The following is a 16,163-nucleotide window of genomic DNA, read 5'->3' as shown; positions in this document are numbered from 1 at the left end:
CCGGCCAAATGCGGGTAAATATTTGAAGTGGCGGGTGAATTTGATCAACGCACACGCCACTGTGGCGGGTTGGCAATTTGAACAGAAAAGATGTTATTTGTCCTCCTGACATATAGGGGGCAGCAATGTGCTCGAGTTGCTGCTAAATGCAAGAAGGAGAAAAGTTTATCAGACACTCTTTACCAGTTGGTGGCGGTATTGATTCCTTCAGTTGTTTACCAACCACCAATAAAAATCAAGAAGAAGAAGAAGTAGCATTAGCAATGTGGCGGAACATTTCGGGAGATAAGCGGGTGGCAGAAAACAAAAATGTTTTTCAAGAGTAGTCGAGGGAAGAACCGAAAGTTAAACAACTAAATCAATGACGTCATGACGTCGGTCAGTGTGCGTTCGGCGTTCGGTGTTCTGACGATCTGTGCATCCTCGTCAGATTTTCCTACTGTAGCACGGCTGAACAGCGATGTCTAACGGTCGGTGCTACCCGTCAAAAACTGCTACCATCATGTTTACAAACCAAATAGCGGTTAATGTTAATGTTAAATATCATTGGATACTGAAGTGGAAGCTTAGGAGTTATACTTAGCATAGCATTGGAACAATTTATATCCACGACGAAAACCACAAAAATCACTTCCTTCATCAGAATATCCTACCTGTTAAATATAAGCAGGTAGCACAAATAGATCTATGCATTAAAAGCAGCAAGTGTCTGAAAAACATTACAACTTACATACAAAAAAAATGTTTAATTTCCACCCCTGGATGAGATGCTGTTGGTTCCACAGAGCCGCACCTTAAATTTCCAGTCGTATCTGGGAGGAGATCAGAGAAAAGACGGGATTTTAGACACCCAGATGTTTGATTTTGAACAGAAACTCGTCCTGCTTTAGTGGAAATAATCTCCGGCTGCGTGAGCGAGAACTTCCTGACGGTTTCCTCATTGTCTCCTGTCGTGTTTTGGCAGGTTATTTAAGCCGTGAGTATCGACCGTGTGGGTTTGATTCCGGCATGTGCAGAAACTACTGCTAACCAGCTTGTTGTTGTTGTAGATGTGGGCGTGTGGACTCTCCTAGTTAGAAGCATGAAGTGTGAAAGTCACGATGACATGACCTGCATGAAAAACAAAATATAATCTGTGGTTTTGCTGCCTGTGAGAGTTTGAACTCACCCAGACTGAGTCGGGACGTGGTCAGGTCCAACAGGACCGTCTGAGAGGACGTCTGTGTCTTCAGCAGCTGAATGTGCTGATTTCCTGTCGGTGGATCGGTTGGTAAAAGGAAAAACACCCCAGAACTGAACGTTTTATTCACGAAACACATATTACTCCTAAATAATGAGCCTCGCACGTTGAACTAAAACTTAGACCTTTATTTAGAGTTTAATTCTGTTTGGATCAGAGAGTTAAGGGTTAATCAAGACCAGAGAGGGTTTCTGGCGTCTTAAAACGTCTCCAGGCCCTAAAAACAGATTCATTTAAGAACCATTTTGAAAACCTGAACACCAGCGGAGCCAAAACCTGCAGCTCCGACACACCCGACTTTAATGACTGAGTGATCAACAGGACCAGGACTGGGACCGATTCCAGGACCTGGACCTGGACTGGGACCAAGACCAGAACAAGGACCAAGACCAAGAAATAGACCAGGACAGGGACCAAGACCAGGACCAAGACCAAGACCAGGACCAAAACTAGGACCGGGACCAAGACCAGGACCAAGACCAGAACCAGGACCAAGACCAGGACCAAGACCAGGACCAAGACCAAGACAAGGACCAAGACCAAGAAATAGACAGGGACCGGGACCAGGACCAGGACCCCAGGACCAAGTATGACTATGTAAAACTCCTCAGTTCTCCATCAGATCCTCTCCTGCCGAGCAGAACCCAGCCGACCCGTTTGGGTTTCAAGATGGACGTGAACCTCAGAACTTTCTTCCAACTCGGACGGTGTTCTGGTGGAGCTCCAGCTGACCCAGATCATCCGTCTAAATGACTCTGGATGTTATTATTTATTCATATTTACACAAACACCTAAATATGTCAGTTTACAGTGAACGGCCATAGCAGCTCTCTGAGCTCAGCTGAAGATTGATAACAAACTGAGGCTGAAAGCGTCTTAAAACAGTCCCTTTAGTTTTTTAACAAAAGGTGGGGGAAGATCTTCGGTTATCGAACGGCTCAAACCACGCAGGGGGGCGGGGCTTAAACTCGGTGCGTCTTTCAGACTCCACCGCTAATCCCCGCTTCCGTCTCTGCCTCCAGGATGAAGGAGACGAGCAGGAAGAACAACGTCTTCGCCCAGTTCAAGAAGGCGGACCGGGACAAGCAGAAGCTGATCGACAGCATCGTCAAGCAGCTGCGCAGCCTCATCACGCAGCATCACGTCTAGAGCGCCGCGCCGCGTCGTCCAGCGGCGGGCTCGGGGTTTTAACCCCCGACCCCGAACCTTCCAGCTGTTCCTGCTTACGTCACCCCCTTAAATCCTGCTGTTATTAAAAGAAAAGATAGAAAACCAGCCCCGCCCTTCGACTCGGGGTCGTCGGTTCCTGTGACCCTCCCGGTCGCCTGCATGGCGGCGGCGGCGGCGGCGGCAGCGGCGGCGGCCCAACTTTAACCGTCTTCCTCTTTGAATGAATGTAAAATCTGATCTTTTTTTGTTTGTTTTTACTTGGAAAAGCACTGAGATGATCTGAAAACGAAACAAATATAACAAGTTAACAGAATGTTGCTGCAACACGGAGGTGCTGACACAAAATGGCAGCAGTTCTCCTTAAAGGGACAGTTTGTACTTCTTGAAGTGGGGTTTTATGAAATACATCAGTTTGGAGAAGGAGTTCTGTAGTTGGCGCTTTGAACGGCCTCAGTTTGACGAGCCAATGGTTGATCCGAAACATTTAGAGCAAGCAGCAGCTAGCTGTAGCACTGCTTTTAGCTGCAGCGGCGCTCAGACCATCATTGGCAGCGACGTAAAGGTAAATCCTCCGAACCGAGGTCGTTGAAAGCTCCGTCTGCAGGGAGAGCTCACCCGGCTGCCTCTGCTGGACTCAGAATTTCGAGGAAATTGCGGATTGTTTTGTTGCAGAATCGGTGATTTGAGCGGAAATACGGCCTTAACGTTCCGAGGTTTACAGGAACTGAGCCGAGCCTTGAGAGGGGAAAACAGTCGCCGCTAAGTTCAGGCGGCGAGACGTCCTGCAGTCGCAGCCCGATCTGACTTTACCACTTCCTGAAGTTTAGGATCTGGACTCCATTTTGGGTTTCCAAAGGCCTGGAGGTGAGCTTGTTTTGCTGATTGTATATTTTGTTAGAAGAGGAAGTAAAAAGTCTATTTGTGTTATAATATCTACGTTTAATTGGCTCATCTGTAATATTTTTGTAATTCAGTCTTTAAAACTCTTATTTTTTTAAGATGAGAAGCAAACAAACTGGTAACCATTGATGGACCCAACAGAGTTTAACCTGAAACATTGACCTCCAGAAGCTGGATCTGTTCGTAGAACCCCACTTCAGCTGAAAAATATATTTTTTAAACAATCTGCGAATACTTGAACGGGTTGCCGCGGCTCTACAGCCGGTCGGAGCTGAAGGAGGAGAAACGTTTGCCTGATTATTTTCTACTAATCGATCTTAAAGAGGGGGATAACGCTCCAACCTGGCAACTGCTTTATAACGTATAGCCTGTTGTTTGATCGGGAAGAAACCGTCGCACTAATGCCAAGCACACACAGTCCTGTGTCTTCCATATTGCCAAGCTGTCCGCAAACACGTTTAATTCATTAAAGCACAACATTTACTTTCACACTAGATTATTTCTGAAACTAACGTGGGTCTTCTTCGTTCTCTGGGTGCAATAGCAGCATAAAGGGATTTGATGTACTGAGCATTTCTACGAGATTGTACGTGTTTTTTTAGGGGTTAGAAAGGGAACAGGGCTGGTGTTGAACGTGCCTTTGCTGGACTTTATTTTGTTGCCAATGAAGCAGCAACTCTGCGGTGTTTGGACTCTGGGCGCTGAAGGGAGGAAATCAAACTACAGACCTTTCTGAGAGTCCGTTTGAACTTCCTGTTCTGATAAATAAATATCCTCTTTAAGAATTAATGTTCCCTCAGTCGGCTGATTTAGTCGTTCCATCTTGTTTCTGGACTCATTTTTCAGCGGGAATGAATCGTTCTGTATTGGTCTCTCTGGTTGCCCGTTGTCCTTTCACTGCAAAAATTGCTGCAACTTTGTTTTTATTTTTGTTTTTTTTGGTTTGTAAATGTCGCTACAGAAGCACTGCACACTGTTGTATTAAACCACTAATTGATGAAAATACTAACAGATTGAATAAAAGACAAACTGTTCAGCGTTTTGTTCGGCGACTTTCTTTTGACGTGAAGCTAATTTTTTTATTTTTTTTTCCCGGACGGACTCGTGTCGCTGTTTTCTTTGAAGGTTTTAGGTGTCAAACCAAAGTTTGTTGGAGTTTCCGCCATTATGTTACCTGTAACCGAGGAGAAAATTCGAAACAGAGCATCCCGGACGAGCCCCCAATGTTTGTACCCAAAAAGAAGGTGAGTCCACGGAAATTAGTTCAATTTGTGGATTTAACCAAAAAAAAAAAAACCTCTTTTAGTGACCAAATATGAGTCCAGCTGAAGTACAAAAGGTTTTAACTTTAAAAGTTAAAAAAAGTTTCTCCGGTTGGTCTTTAACTCTAAAATTCATTCATCACCTCATGTTGATGAACTTAAGGAGGTTTTCTTCTGTGAGAACTGAAACTGTTTGTCAAACGTGTTTTCAGTAACAAGTATTTGTTATAAACATCTGATTCAACCAACTTTAGATCTCAAGATCATCACTTTAAACCAAGGGTGTCTAGTCCTGGTCCTCAGGGCCTCCAACCTGCAGGTTTTACTTGTTCCTCTGCTCCAACACACCTGATTCATGGTTAAATCACCTCTTCATGTTGTGCAGAAGCCTGTTAATCAATCATTGATTCAGATCAGGTGTGTTGGAGCAGAGAAACAAGGAGAACCTGCAGGATGGAGGCCCTGAGGACCAGGATTGGAGACCCTGTGGTTGTTACAGTGGACGGGTGGACTTTGTGTTTCCAGGTTAAACTGAAATATGAACATTTTGTCATCGTCTGCATGAAGTGGAAGCCATTTTTCCCTTTTTGCACCATCATACACTGAATGTCCAACACTTCTTCAGAGGGATTTTTGAGGATTTTTGGAAACATTGTCCTGTTTTTTGGGGGTTCATTGGACCGATGTCCTCATGTATGACTCAAGAGCCCTTTGGTCTACAGAGGAGTTCATGGTTGACTCAAACCATCAGCCCTCCACCACCATGCTGACAGCTGGGAGGAGCTGTTTGCTGGATTTGGTTTTCAGTAAACGAGGACGTTGTTCCCCGAAATCTTGGGATTTATTCAAACGCAACTCGGCGAACCTTTTCCATCTGTCGGTTTTAAAGAAACGCGGGACTGTTCCTAGAAACAGAGATCCGAGAGGTCTGAGATCCGTTTCTCTGTAACTTCTTCACCCCGAGGTCCGACCCTGAGCTGCCTTCGCTCGGTCGTCCACTCCCCGCGGAGACGAAACTGAATCATCCTTCTTACTGTAGAAACGGTGGCAGAAACTGCTGCAGCTGCTCATGGACCATGATCACGTAAATAAAAAAATAAATAAATATATATGTGATTCAAATCCTGACAATTTAAAAAAAAAAAAGAAAAGTTGCCAAACAGGAAGCGAAACCAGGAAAAGAAATCGGCGCCGTCAGCATCTTCTGAGAGGCTCTGAAGTGACGGCCGGTCGACTCATCTTCAGATCTGCTCCTCCGTTAGACGAGATGAAGACGAGGAGGAGGCTTTCACTCCGACCGTTCGATTCCGCCGGACTGGAATCGAAACGAGGAAGTTCAGAAGTTGTCGACTTAAATAGAAAACAAAAAAAAGGAGGTTTTTGTGACGCATCCCAGAGCTTTGAGCTGGTTGAAGGAAATGATGCTTCGCTCAGTCAGGGTTATTTTTACAGGAACAGTTCAAGTATTTACGGACCAAAGTGTCACTGAGTTCAGACTTTTAAAGATTTATTCAAAATGATTGAACAGCTACAAGATTTCAGGGCAGTAATTTCACTTTTTCCTCAACATTTTGGCTCCAAACTCTTCCTCCCTGAAACGCTCTCATACTCGCCTTCTTTAACGTTTCGGATCATCCAACACATTTAAACAAACATTAAAGGGCGATCCAACCGGTTATTAGGATTATTGGGTCATGCAGGTTTGGCTTTTATCTTTGTCTAATATTTAAATTAGACGAAACGTGACAAAACGTGCAGGAGAATAAAGAATCGCACCACAGTTTGACCCGCGTGGCTAAATCAGTCGCTTTATTTTTAAATTCTCCGACTCAGAAGCCTGAAAATGATCCGGACTTTGTTGAAATTTGGCGTTTTTTTATCTCCTGGCAACAAGTTTGAAAACCGCTCCGGGGTGACGTCGTCGGGAATTCAAGCCTTATATTTAAAAAAGGAGAATCTTAGAGCTTCACGACGAGGCCGGGCATTACACGAAGGGATTTCCAGGCGCTACGGCAGCCAGCAGAGAAGAAGGAGGATCGTTTCTGAAGACGTACCTGTCACGTTGATTTAAAGGTAGATTATTTTCTGTTTTAGCTGCTGGGATCACAAGATGGACGTTTACGCCAAAACTGGATATTTCCACGGAGCTGATTCTGCCGGAACGGGCCGCAGGTTGTGTGTTTATCATGTAGAACCACCGTCTGTGTGAGGAGAACTGCAGCCGGCGTAACGAAGACGGATGAGACGGCGCGCACGCTCCCGGTTACTGATGAGCCTGGGGGGGGCCAAAGGTTAAAGAAACACAAACACCGCTGTGGACCTCAGCTTCTGTCACAAATCACTCCTGAAACTTTCCTCCATCCTGCCTGGACTCTCTTCTTCACCTCTTCACTCCTCGTCCTCCTGGACAGTCCTGCACCTCTGTGACCTCTGACCTCTCTGCTCCACCTGCCTGCACCTCGTTAGAGGTTCTGAATCTAAAACCAGAGGAAGAATTTCAGAATAAAGTTCCTGAACGGACTGAATCTCCATCATCTGCAGCTCATAACATCAACAGATCAGAAGAGTCTGCAGAAACCTCTGAGGTCAAAGGTCAAGGCTGGTTCTGGTTCTGTAAACACAGCTCACCGTGCCGTCCACAGACGCTGCTTAAAGCTCTATCAGGCAGAGAAGAAGCCAGATGTGAACAGATGTGTCTCCTCTGGACCAAAGAGGAGAACTGTTCTGAGGTCAGCCTGCCTCTCTGATTGTATGGGGGTGCATTAACGCCTCTGGAAAGGCTCCGTCGATCAGGTTTTTGGAACATCTGCTCCCATCCAGGGGACATCTTTCAGGGAAGACCACATCCTGTATCCATGACGACAGCAGGACTCCACAGAAGAAGAGATTTTCTGTTTTTATTTGAACTTTACTCCGAGCTGAAACCAAACCGAACACCAGCTGAAGACCCGCTCTGCGTCGACTCGACGTTCAAATCGCAGCGAGAGGAGAAGAAGAAGAGAGCACGCCCCGACTCCTTCGACTCCTTCAAAGAGGCGGGTTTTGATCTACAACTCCCCAGAGACAAATATTCACAATAAAAACGAGTTTATGCTGCAAATCAACTTTCATGGCCGGGGGGGGGGAGTCAAATCTTAAAAAGAGCAGCTTATCGTTGTGGGCACGACGTCAGCGTTAAATCCACGCTTTAATCCGGAGTTTGAACTTTTCCCACCAGTGATGGTGAGATTCTGCAAATAACCGTCAGCCTGGGAGGGGGGGCGAGGTGGGGGTGAGTTACCAAATACGGGAAAACACAAAAAACAAGAAAAACACGCAGAGCTGAGTCATTTATTTGTCTGCATACAACCGAAACCCGGTTAAAGTCTGATACAAACGCTCATAAAACACCGATGAACTCATGTTACGGTAATCACACACACACACACACACCATGACCTAATGAACCGTGTTTTCTAGCTAACGGCGGTTTGTCATCATGACCAACTGGTGCCGCATGTGTTAACTATAAAGTCCTGATTAAAACCAGTGTGTGTGTCAGAGCAGAGGAGTGTGTTATTGGACACACACACACACACACACTGGGACCGATCAGCTGCAGATCTGACACCTCCGGCAGAGATCCCGTTCGGAGCTGAAGCAGCTCGACACCGGTCTGCGGTCGCAGCTCCTCTCCGGAGGAGACTCGTTTAAAACCAGCGACACGAACAGAAACTCCTGAACTCGTCGTCCTCGAGGCCTCAGAGCGACACGACAACGAATCAAACTCCTGATGGGAGGAAATCAGGTTTAAAAACCAAACGATCTCTGACAGCTGGGTACTCTGGGAGGCATTTATTGAGTTAAAGCTGAGTCAGCATTTATTGAGTTAAAGCTGAGTCAACATCCATCCAGTTAAAGCTGAGTCAGTGTCCATCGAGTTAAAGCTGAGTCAGCATTTTTCCAGTTAAAGCTGAGTCGGCGTCCATCGAGTTAAAGCTGAGTCAAAGCTGAGTCAGCGTCCATCGAGTTAATGCTGAGTCAGCGTTCACTCAGGTGGTTTCCTTTTTTTTTTATCTATATATTTGTTTTAAATATATACTCCTCCTACATACGTTCGGCTGTGACCTTTGAACTCGAGTCGGTTTTCTTTCATCGCTATGTGGACTCGAACTCAAGCTGCCATCATGGGTCACATGTTGTTAGAGTCCCGCCCGCCACGTCTCTTCCCGTTTGTCCAGTTTTGTCCCATCCCGTCCCTCCCGTCCCCAGGACTTGTCTCACGGAGTCAGAGTCTCGTCACACCTTGTGGACGGCGACCTTCAGGAGCCTCAGATGATATAAACTCCAGTTCTTAAAACGGCTCCTCCGGTTTTAGTTTTAGACGTCAGGGTTTAAAGCGCCAAAAAGGGAGGAGTCAGTAGATCTTTACCACCGTCTCCTCTCGTCTCGGAGTGTTCGCTTCCTGCGTCTCCCCCCGTTAATCCCCCCAAAGCCCAAACTAAACACTTCGGCTGTGAAAGGTCGATCCGGGGTCAGAGGAAATTGAAAATATGCCCCGCCCCCCCACCTCCAACACATCATCATTCACGCCGCCTCCGGGCGAGGCGAGCGCGTGCGAGGTGTTAAAAGCTTAAACGGACACGGGCGAGGAATGTAAAGATAAGCCGCCAACAAACCAAACGCACGCGGCGGGCGTTTGGCGATAGTGTTTGTGTCCGTCTCCCTGCCTGTTAGCGAAATATCCAGTCGACGGGTTTCAGGGAAACTTTCGGCAAGCAACAACTGGATCGACGAATACGACCAGTTCGAGCCAATTCAAGATGGCCGCTGCGGCAAGGCGAACTCTGCTGCAACCTGGCGCTCCGAGAGCGACTTCACTTAAAGCCTTGGCTTGCCTGTTAGCAAAATATCTCAGGACGGATTTGGATGAAACTCTCAGAAAGGGATCATTGGCCGAGCATCCACGAGTCCAGATGTTTCAAGAAGGCCGCCACACAAAAATGGCGACGTGGTAGTAGCTGAGAGTCATCCCCAAGATGTCCTCCGGCTGCTGACAGGCTTCATGTGACGTGTTTTCAACTCGAGGCGATCAGGTTTGTGGGAGGAGTCAGTGTCTTACCTGCAGCGGATGACAGTCAGAGCGACGTCGGTTCGGAGAATCAGGAGGAAATCGTCATGGAGGAGCGAAGCAGGAAGTTAAATTATTTATTTCCCCACAGAGACTTTCCTCGAAGGTAAAGATTTAAAGTATTTTAGATAAATTGGTTTTATTTTGTTATAAATCTGTGAGCCATTCCGCAGAACGAGCTCAAAAAAACATTACGAATATTGTTTGTTGACTTGTGTAAAAAATTCCTCTGAAACTGACCGTTTTACTCTCTCCAGGCTGCCGTAACACCAGGAAATCCCCTCGTATAACGTTTGACGTTGCCATGAAGCTTTGTAGGATTGTTCTTTTCAGACGCACGCCTTGGAACTCACGATGGCGGCGCTCCGGTGATCCCTGGATGAAGTCGGAGTTAATCCTGAACAAACACAGACTCCTGTGTGGTGGTAGCTGAGAGTCGTCCACGGCGCCGGCTGAGGGCAGAACGGGCCGGTTCTAAAACTGAGGAAATTCAGACCTTTAAAGATAAAACGCTGAAGACTCGTCTCCTCTTCAGACTCGAGTTTGATCTTTTTATCTCAGACAGGTCCGGGTTTTTTTGACCCGTCTGACCCGTCTGGACGGGTTTCTGACACCAGAACTCCTCAAACCCGCTTTGAGGCAAAGCAGAACCAGAACCGCTCGTTTCAAAAGATTCAAACTCCCACCAGCCTCTGCATCAGAGCGGCTGCTGTGTGGTTCTCCTCCACTAGGCGGCAGCGTTGAGCTGCTGCCTGAGCAGCACGGGAGGAGGACGAGGAGGAGATGAAGAATTACAGCAAAGAGAAAGAAGAAATGGATGAAATAAAGAAAAGAAACGAGGAAAAAGCTTTTATTTTTACAGATTAATCTGATTTTATTCGCCTCCTGATGCTCAGATGAACACGTTACTGATTAGATGAACGGGGGTTATTATGGGATGGAGGCGAAACTAAATGATCCTGAAGTGATTCTGTCTTCAGTTCGGCTCGTCTCTGTAGACCTACAATCAGTTTGAAGACAATTAATGTCCTCCATTTTGTCCCGGTGTCCCACAGTCAGAAAGTCCACCGCCAGCCAATAAGAGGTGGCGTCGTTTTCGTTCCGGGCCGCAGCGGAGGATTGAGGGAAATGAAGGGTGAGGAGGACGGGCCGATGAGTGAAGAAGGACGATGGGAAAAATGTGGCATTTATCGGAAAACTTCAGGAAAACTGGAGCCGAAGTGGCTTCGAAACGGGAAAAAGCCACGTTCCTCGGAGGAAAACGGCGCCTCTAGTGGCGAAGTTTTAAACAAAGGAGCTGTTAGCATCTGTTAGCCTGTTAGCATCTGTTAGCCTGTTAGCATCTGTTAGTGCCTGTTAGCCTATTAGCATCTGTTAGCCTGTAAGCGACTGTTAGCCTGTAAGCGACTGTTAGCATCTGTTAGTGCCTTCTAGCCTATTAGCGTCTTTTAGCCTGTAAGCGACTGTTAGGATCTGTTAGCCTGTAAGCGACCGTTAGCATCTGTTAGTGCCTGTTAGCCTATTAGTGTCTGTTAGCATCTGTTAGCCTGTAAGCGACTGTTAGCATCTGTTAGTGCCTTCTAGCCTATTAGCGTCTTTAAGCCTGTAAGCGTCTGTTAGCTTGTTAGCATCTGTTAGCCTGTTAGCATGTAAGCATCTGTTAGTGTCTGTTAGCTTGTTAGCGTCTGTTAGCGCTCAGAGTCAGCACTGTGGACGACTCTCAGCTACCACCGCAGCAAACCTTCGCTCTAAAACGGACTGAATTAAAGCCGAAGATCGATCTAAACGTCAACCAGCTGAACTCGCTCGTCCAGCGTCCAGTAATTGGCGAAATATTTTGCTAACAGACTCCAACAGTCCTGAGCCCTCAGAGTGCAGGTTGGAGACGACTCTCGGCTGCCATCCCTCCGGTTTTTAGCCTCGAGTCTCTAAAACCGACCCAACGCCCGAAGAGGCTGATTAGCTGTGGCGGCCATCTTGAACGTGGTTGGCCGTTGTAGACGTTACGTCCATCCAGACGCCGGTGGGATCTGTTACCGTCAGACGAACACGAAACCAAGTACATGATCGCCCACCTGCGGTGGCGACGAGCGACAAAAAAACTGAGATTAAAGAACCGAATAACAAAAAAAGAAAAGATGGCGTTTAAAGTCTGAATCTGGAGCCAAAGAAGGAAATGTCGTAAAAAAACGAACCTTCGGCGCCGCTGTACGCCAGAACGACCTGACCGTCGAATAACCTCAGAGGTCAAAGGTCAGAACTGAGGTTTGATTTTAATTTGAGGGCTTTTATTTCAGCACGTGTGGTGTCTGCTCAACAAATCAAAACCCATAAAATGCTCTCCTGATTCGTCGCAGTAAAAGGTTAAAGGTCATAAAAAAATGAATCAATTAAATGTAGTTTAACCTTTGACCTCTACCGTTTGTAGAGTTTCCTCTGAAGGAACCACCAGACTTTTGGAACAGATCGAGGTCATAAAGTACCCAGAATGCACCGCTGCAAACACATGGGCACGGTGGCGGAGGGCTCATGGTTTGGGCTGATCCACAACAGGTGCTGGAGTGGTGCGGTGTAAAGAAGAGTGGGCCAAAACATCCAACAACCACTGGAGGAGCTGAGATCTGTGGCTCCAGATTTGACTTAATGACTCGTCAGAACCTGTTGTGTGTTTTTGGATCATTTTAAGACCAGATTGTTGGTTTTATCCCGTCCTGATCCGGAGGATTCTCTCTCAGTGATCTTTTTATTATTTTTATTTCTAAAACAGGACGTCCTGGCACCAGAACCCCTGCTGGGTTTGGGTTTTTTTGGACTCAGATGGGTCCTCACGTCCCGCACGGACTCAGACCTGCCTGCGCCGCTGGACCCGCGCCAGCTGCAGCACGCTCCGAGCCTCCTCCCTCCTCCTCCTCCTCCTCCTCCCTCCTCCCCCTGAGAGGAGCCGGGCCGGGGGTGCTCCAGAAGCCGAGAGAGGTGGAGCGCAGGAGGAGGGGTTGGGGAGGGGGGCCACGGGAGCCCTTGGCCGCCTCCGCGCTATATAAACACTCATTGGTGCCTCTGGCTGGACGCACACACACCGCCTGCGCACGGATCCGCACACACGCTCACGCGCCGGGGCAGAGAGAGAGAGAGGAGCTCCGAGGCAGAGAGGAGAGGAGACGGCAGACAGGAGGAGAAGCTGAAGGAGGACGGAGCATCTCCTGCATCCGCGGATCCTGCTGCTGCTTCTGAATCTTCACCTTTTTTTTTTGGAGTTGACAGAGACGCCATTCTCGGAGGAGTTTTCCTTCATTTCTCCCCCACCTTAAAGGGTTTTTTTTTCCAGAAGTTTTAAAAACTTCTCGGCTTCACTTTTTCCACGTGTCCCGAAACAAACGAGTCACATCCAGTTCCAGACTTTTCTTTTTTTAACTCAGTAAGACACAGAAAAAGAGTGAAAATGACCGTTTCAGCATCAGGACCGTCCCCAGTCAGGTGTGTCTCCAAATCATTAAATCCAAGCGAGTTTTGAAGATTCTGTGAGATTTCACATCTCACCTGTAGAGCCAGAATTGTGATTCTTTTCACATAAAAGTGTCTGAGTGTGAAATTTATCCCACGGTTCATTCATTCTCAGAGGGGGAAAGAAACTGTTTTTGCGCTCCGGAGCGCGTAAAGAAGCGCCTTTTTACGCACGAGAAGAAAACAAGAAAACAGTTCCTCAGAGACCCCCCCGGACCCCCCATCACCATGCTGTTCGACAGTTTCGACCTGGTCTCGGCTCTGGCCACCCTGGCCGCCTGCCTGGTGTCCATGGCGCTGCTGCTCGTCGTGTCCCAGCAGCTGTGGCAGCTCCGGTGGGCCGCCACGCGCGACCGGAGCTGCAAGCTGCCCATGCCCAGAGGCTCCATGGGCTTCCCCTTCATCGGCGAGACCTGCCACTGGCTGCTGCAGGTAAGCGCGCGCTCGGAGGGGGAGGGTGGTGAGAGTGAGGGGGGAGAGTTTGTCTAATTTTTCAGCGGCGAGGTAAAACTTTCTCTGTTCTTCGGGTTTTTATCGAGTTATTGACGAGTTGAAAGAAACAATCCGATTATCCTGCAGGGACTCTGTTGTCCGACTTTAATTACATCAGCTGAGGAGAAGCAAAGTCTCATCCTGACGCGCGCACGGGCGCGGAGTTTCACCTGGTTTTTACTCCGCTCAGGTGAAAGCTCACCTTCAGGGATCAGATCGGTTTCTGCTGCCCCTTCCTCCTCCTCCTCCTCCTCCTCCTCCTCTCTGTCAGCGGATCGATCCGGTCTGAGGTGAGGAGCTCCGGACCGAACCGAGCCGAACTTTGTGTTTGATGACAGGAATGTGAGTGAGGAGGTGAAAGTCATCTCAAAGCGCCCAGAGGGGTTTTTATTTAGCTCCAATTTGGGAATAAAGGAACCATTTATTGGTTAAAATGTTTCCTAATCAATTAAAATATAAATCAATTTAAATCAACATAAATAAATGTGTCTTTTAAAGATAAATTTCAAAGTTCAGAGTTAAAAAAAAAACATTTCGATGCGTAAAAACCCGCTTTAAGACGCGCGCCTCCGGGAGGATTCAGGCAGGAGGGAGGGGGGAGAAGGTGCCAAAGAGGAGAAGTTGACCCGGACCAGACCAGAGGAGGAGGCACGTTGTTGGCCGCGCGCGGGGCTCGAACCCGCGGCTCTCCTCGCGGATCCATCAGAGGGGAGGGGGGACGCGATCCCGGAATGCAAGTGGAGGAGCGCGGCCAAGTTTGTGGGGAGGGGGGAGGGGGGTGTCAGTCTGAGTGTCTGAACTTCTGAGGAAGAACAAAAAGTCTGGAGAAGCTTGAAGCCCGGTTCTGGTACCGGTTCTGGAGGAGATTCGTCCCTCAGCAGAGCTTCAGAGGAGGCATGCGAATCATCAGAATTGGTCCAGATGTTTCAGCCTTAAAGCACATCTGCTCGGAGGGAAGAGGAGTTTCTGTCTCTTCAAGTCTCCCGAGGACAGACGTCCCCGTCCCCGGCTTCTGTCCCCAAAACTGTCCTTTTAGACCAGAAAGTGTCCAAAATAATAACTTCCCTGGTGTCTCCTGAGGAGTCTGAGCTGCAGGTCCGGAGGAACCTGAAGAGGTTCTCCTAAAACCTCACCTTGGTCCGCAGAACCTTCAGAGCCTTCAGAAGCAAACCTGAAGCTTCCGTCCTCCTGTCCTCAAAAAAACTGAATCCAGAGAGTCCGGTTTCATCTCTCTTAAACCGTAGAAATCAGCTAGCTCAGCTTCAACAGCGAGCTAAAATTAGTAAAACAGCTACAACTAAATATAGCAAAAGGTTGGTTAAAAGCTACAAGAACAAATGAGCAGCTAAAAGCTAAAAGTACCAAAAGGCTAGCTTAAAGCAATAAAGGGTTAACTAACATGGGAGAAGTTAAAAGCTAAAGGTAGCAAAAACATTTTTAATCTCAAAAGTTCTCAATAATAAATTTATGCGAGGAAAGAATTCGTAAATATTTTTGAAAAGTATAAAAATGATTAAATCCAGATGTCGTCCCGTCGTCTGAACGTGTCATCGATTTCTATGAATTGATTTAAAAAAAAAACAACAAAGTTTACAGAAAAAGTTTGTAAACAAAAAGAACTGAAGCTGTTTTTTGTTGTTGTTGCAGTTTTTGGCCACTGGGGGGCAGCAGAAACACTTTGTGCGTTCAGCTCTGACATATAAAGTTTAACAGTTTAAACTCAGTCCTGTTTTTGTTTTTGTTTTGTTGTTTGTTGCCTTCGTGTCTCCTCGCTCGAACCCGGAGCTCCACGACTCAGAACCAGAGGAGCTCGGTTCTCCGCCGGGCCGGTGCTTTCTGTGAAGAATTACCGCGGCGTGTTTGTTTATATTCGAGTAAAAGTCGGCAGCCGTGCAGGAAAATGTCCCGAGGTAACGGCGAGGGCTCTGGGTTCCTTTCCACATCCTCCTTTGTTCTCTCGCTCCCTGGGCTCGCGTCCCGCGGCGCCTCGTCCAGAACCCCCAACATAAACACTTTAGCGTCTAAATGTGTGCGTGCGGGATATACGTCCTGACCTCCGCGCGCACGCAGCGGCGCGTTTCTGTGAAAGCGACCTGCAGTTGGGAACAGTGTTGTGGCGGCGCTGCCAAGGATCTGTCGGCTCTCATTAGGAGCCGGAGCTCTCCGAACGGACCGCGCCAAGTGAGGAGAGCTACTGAGCGAGGACACACACAGAGCGTTTATGTGCGTCAACCAGCAGCTTTACGGACAGATTCCTTAAATATGAACCCCTCATTCTCCCCCTGCACATCAGTTACAATGAAGACCAAAACTGAATTAAAATAGGAGCATTTATTTAAAACAAGTGACTTGAATGTGTTTATGACATGTATTTGTGTGTGTTTGTAAATCCATGGGGATCAGCCTCATCTGAAGCAACAGAGGACTCAGGGCACAACCATGATGACTCACTGAAATGACATGAATTAGTTTATATGAATGTATGAAT

At 47.5% G+C, this 16,163-nt stretch overlaps 2 protein-coding genes across 2 annotated transcripts in view; both read left to right on the top strand.

Moving 5' to 3' along the window:
* The window catches only part of exoc6b (exocyst complex component 6B), a 108,120-nt gene extending 103,774 nt beyond the window's left edge, over positions 1 to 4,346 (top strand). The window contains exon 21 of the mRNA XM_037976724.1: positions 2,263 to 4,346. Within this exon, the coding sequence (XP_037832652.1) occupies positions 2,263 to 2,389 (127 nt within the window). The 3' untranslated portion in view covers positions 2,390 to 4,346. The remainder of the gene's footprint in view (positions 1 to 2,262) is intronic.
* An 8,396-nt stretch (positions 4,347 to 12,742) lies between these two features.
* Positions 12,743 to 16,163, top strand: part of LOC108249672 (cytochrome P450 26B1) — a 30,404-nt gene continuing 26,983 nt past the window's right edge. Inside the window, exon 1 of the mRNA XM_017439209.3 lies at positions 12,743 to 13,615. Within this exon, the coding sequence (XP_017294698.1) occupies positions 13,412 to 13,615 (204 nt within the window). The 5' untranslated portion in view covers positions 12,743 to 13,411. The remainder of the gene's footprint in view (positions 13,616 to 16,163) is intronic.

Source organism: Kryptolebias marmoratus, linkage group LG7 (genome assembly GCF_001649575.2).
Source record: "Kryptolebias marmoratus isolate JLee-2015 linkage group LG7, ASM164957v2, whole genome shotgun sequence".
Classification (NCBI taxonomy): domain Eukaryota; kingdom Metazoa; phylum Chordata; class Actinopteri; order Cyprinodontiformes; family Rivulidae; genus Kryptolebias; species Kryptolebias marmoratus.
The sequence above is the reverse complement of the archived record's forward strand: the minus strand, read 5'-3'. Positions and strand labels throughout refer to the sequence as shown.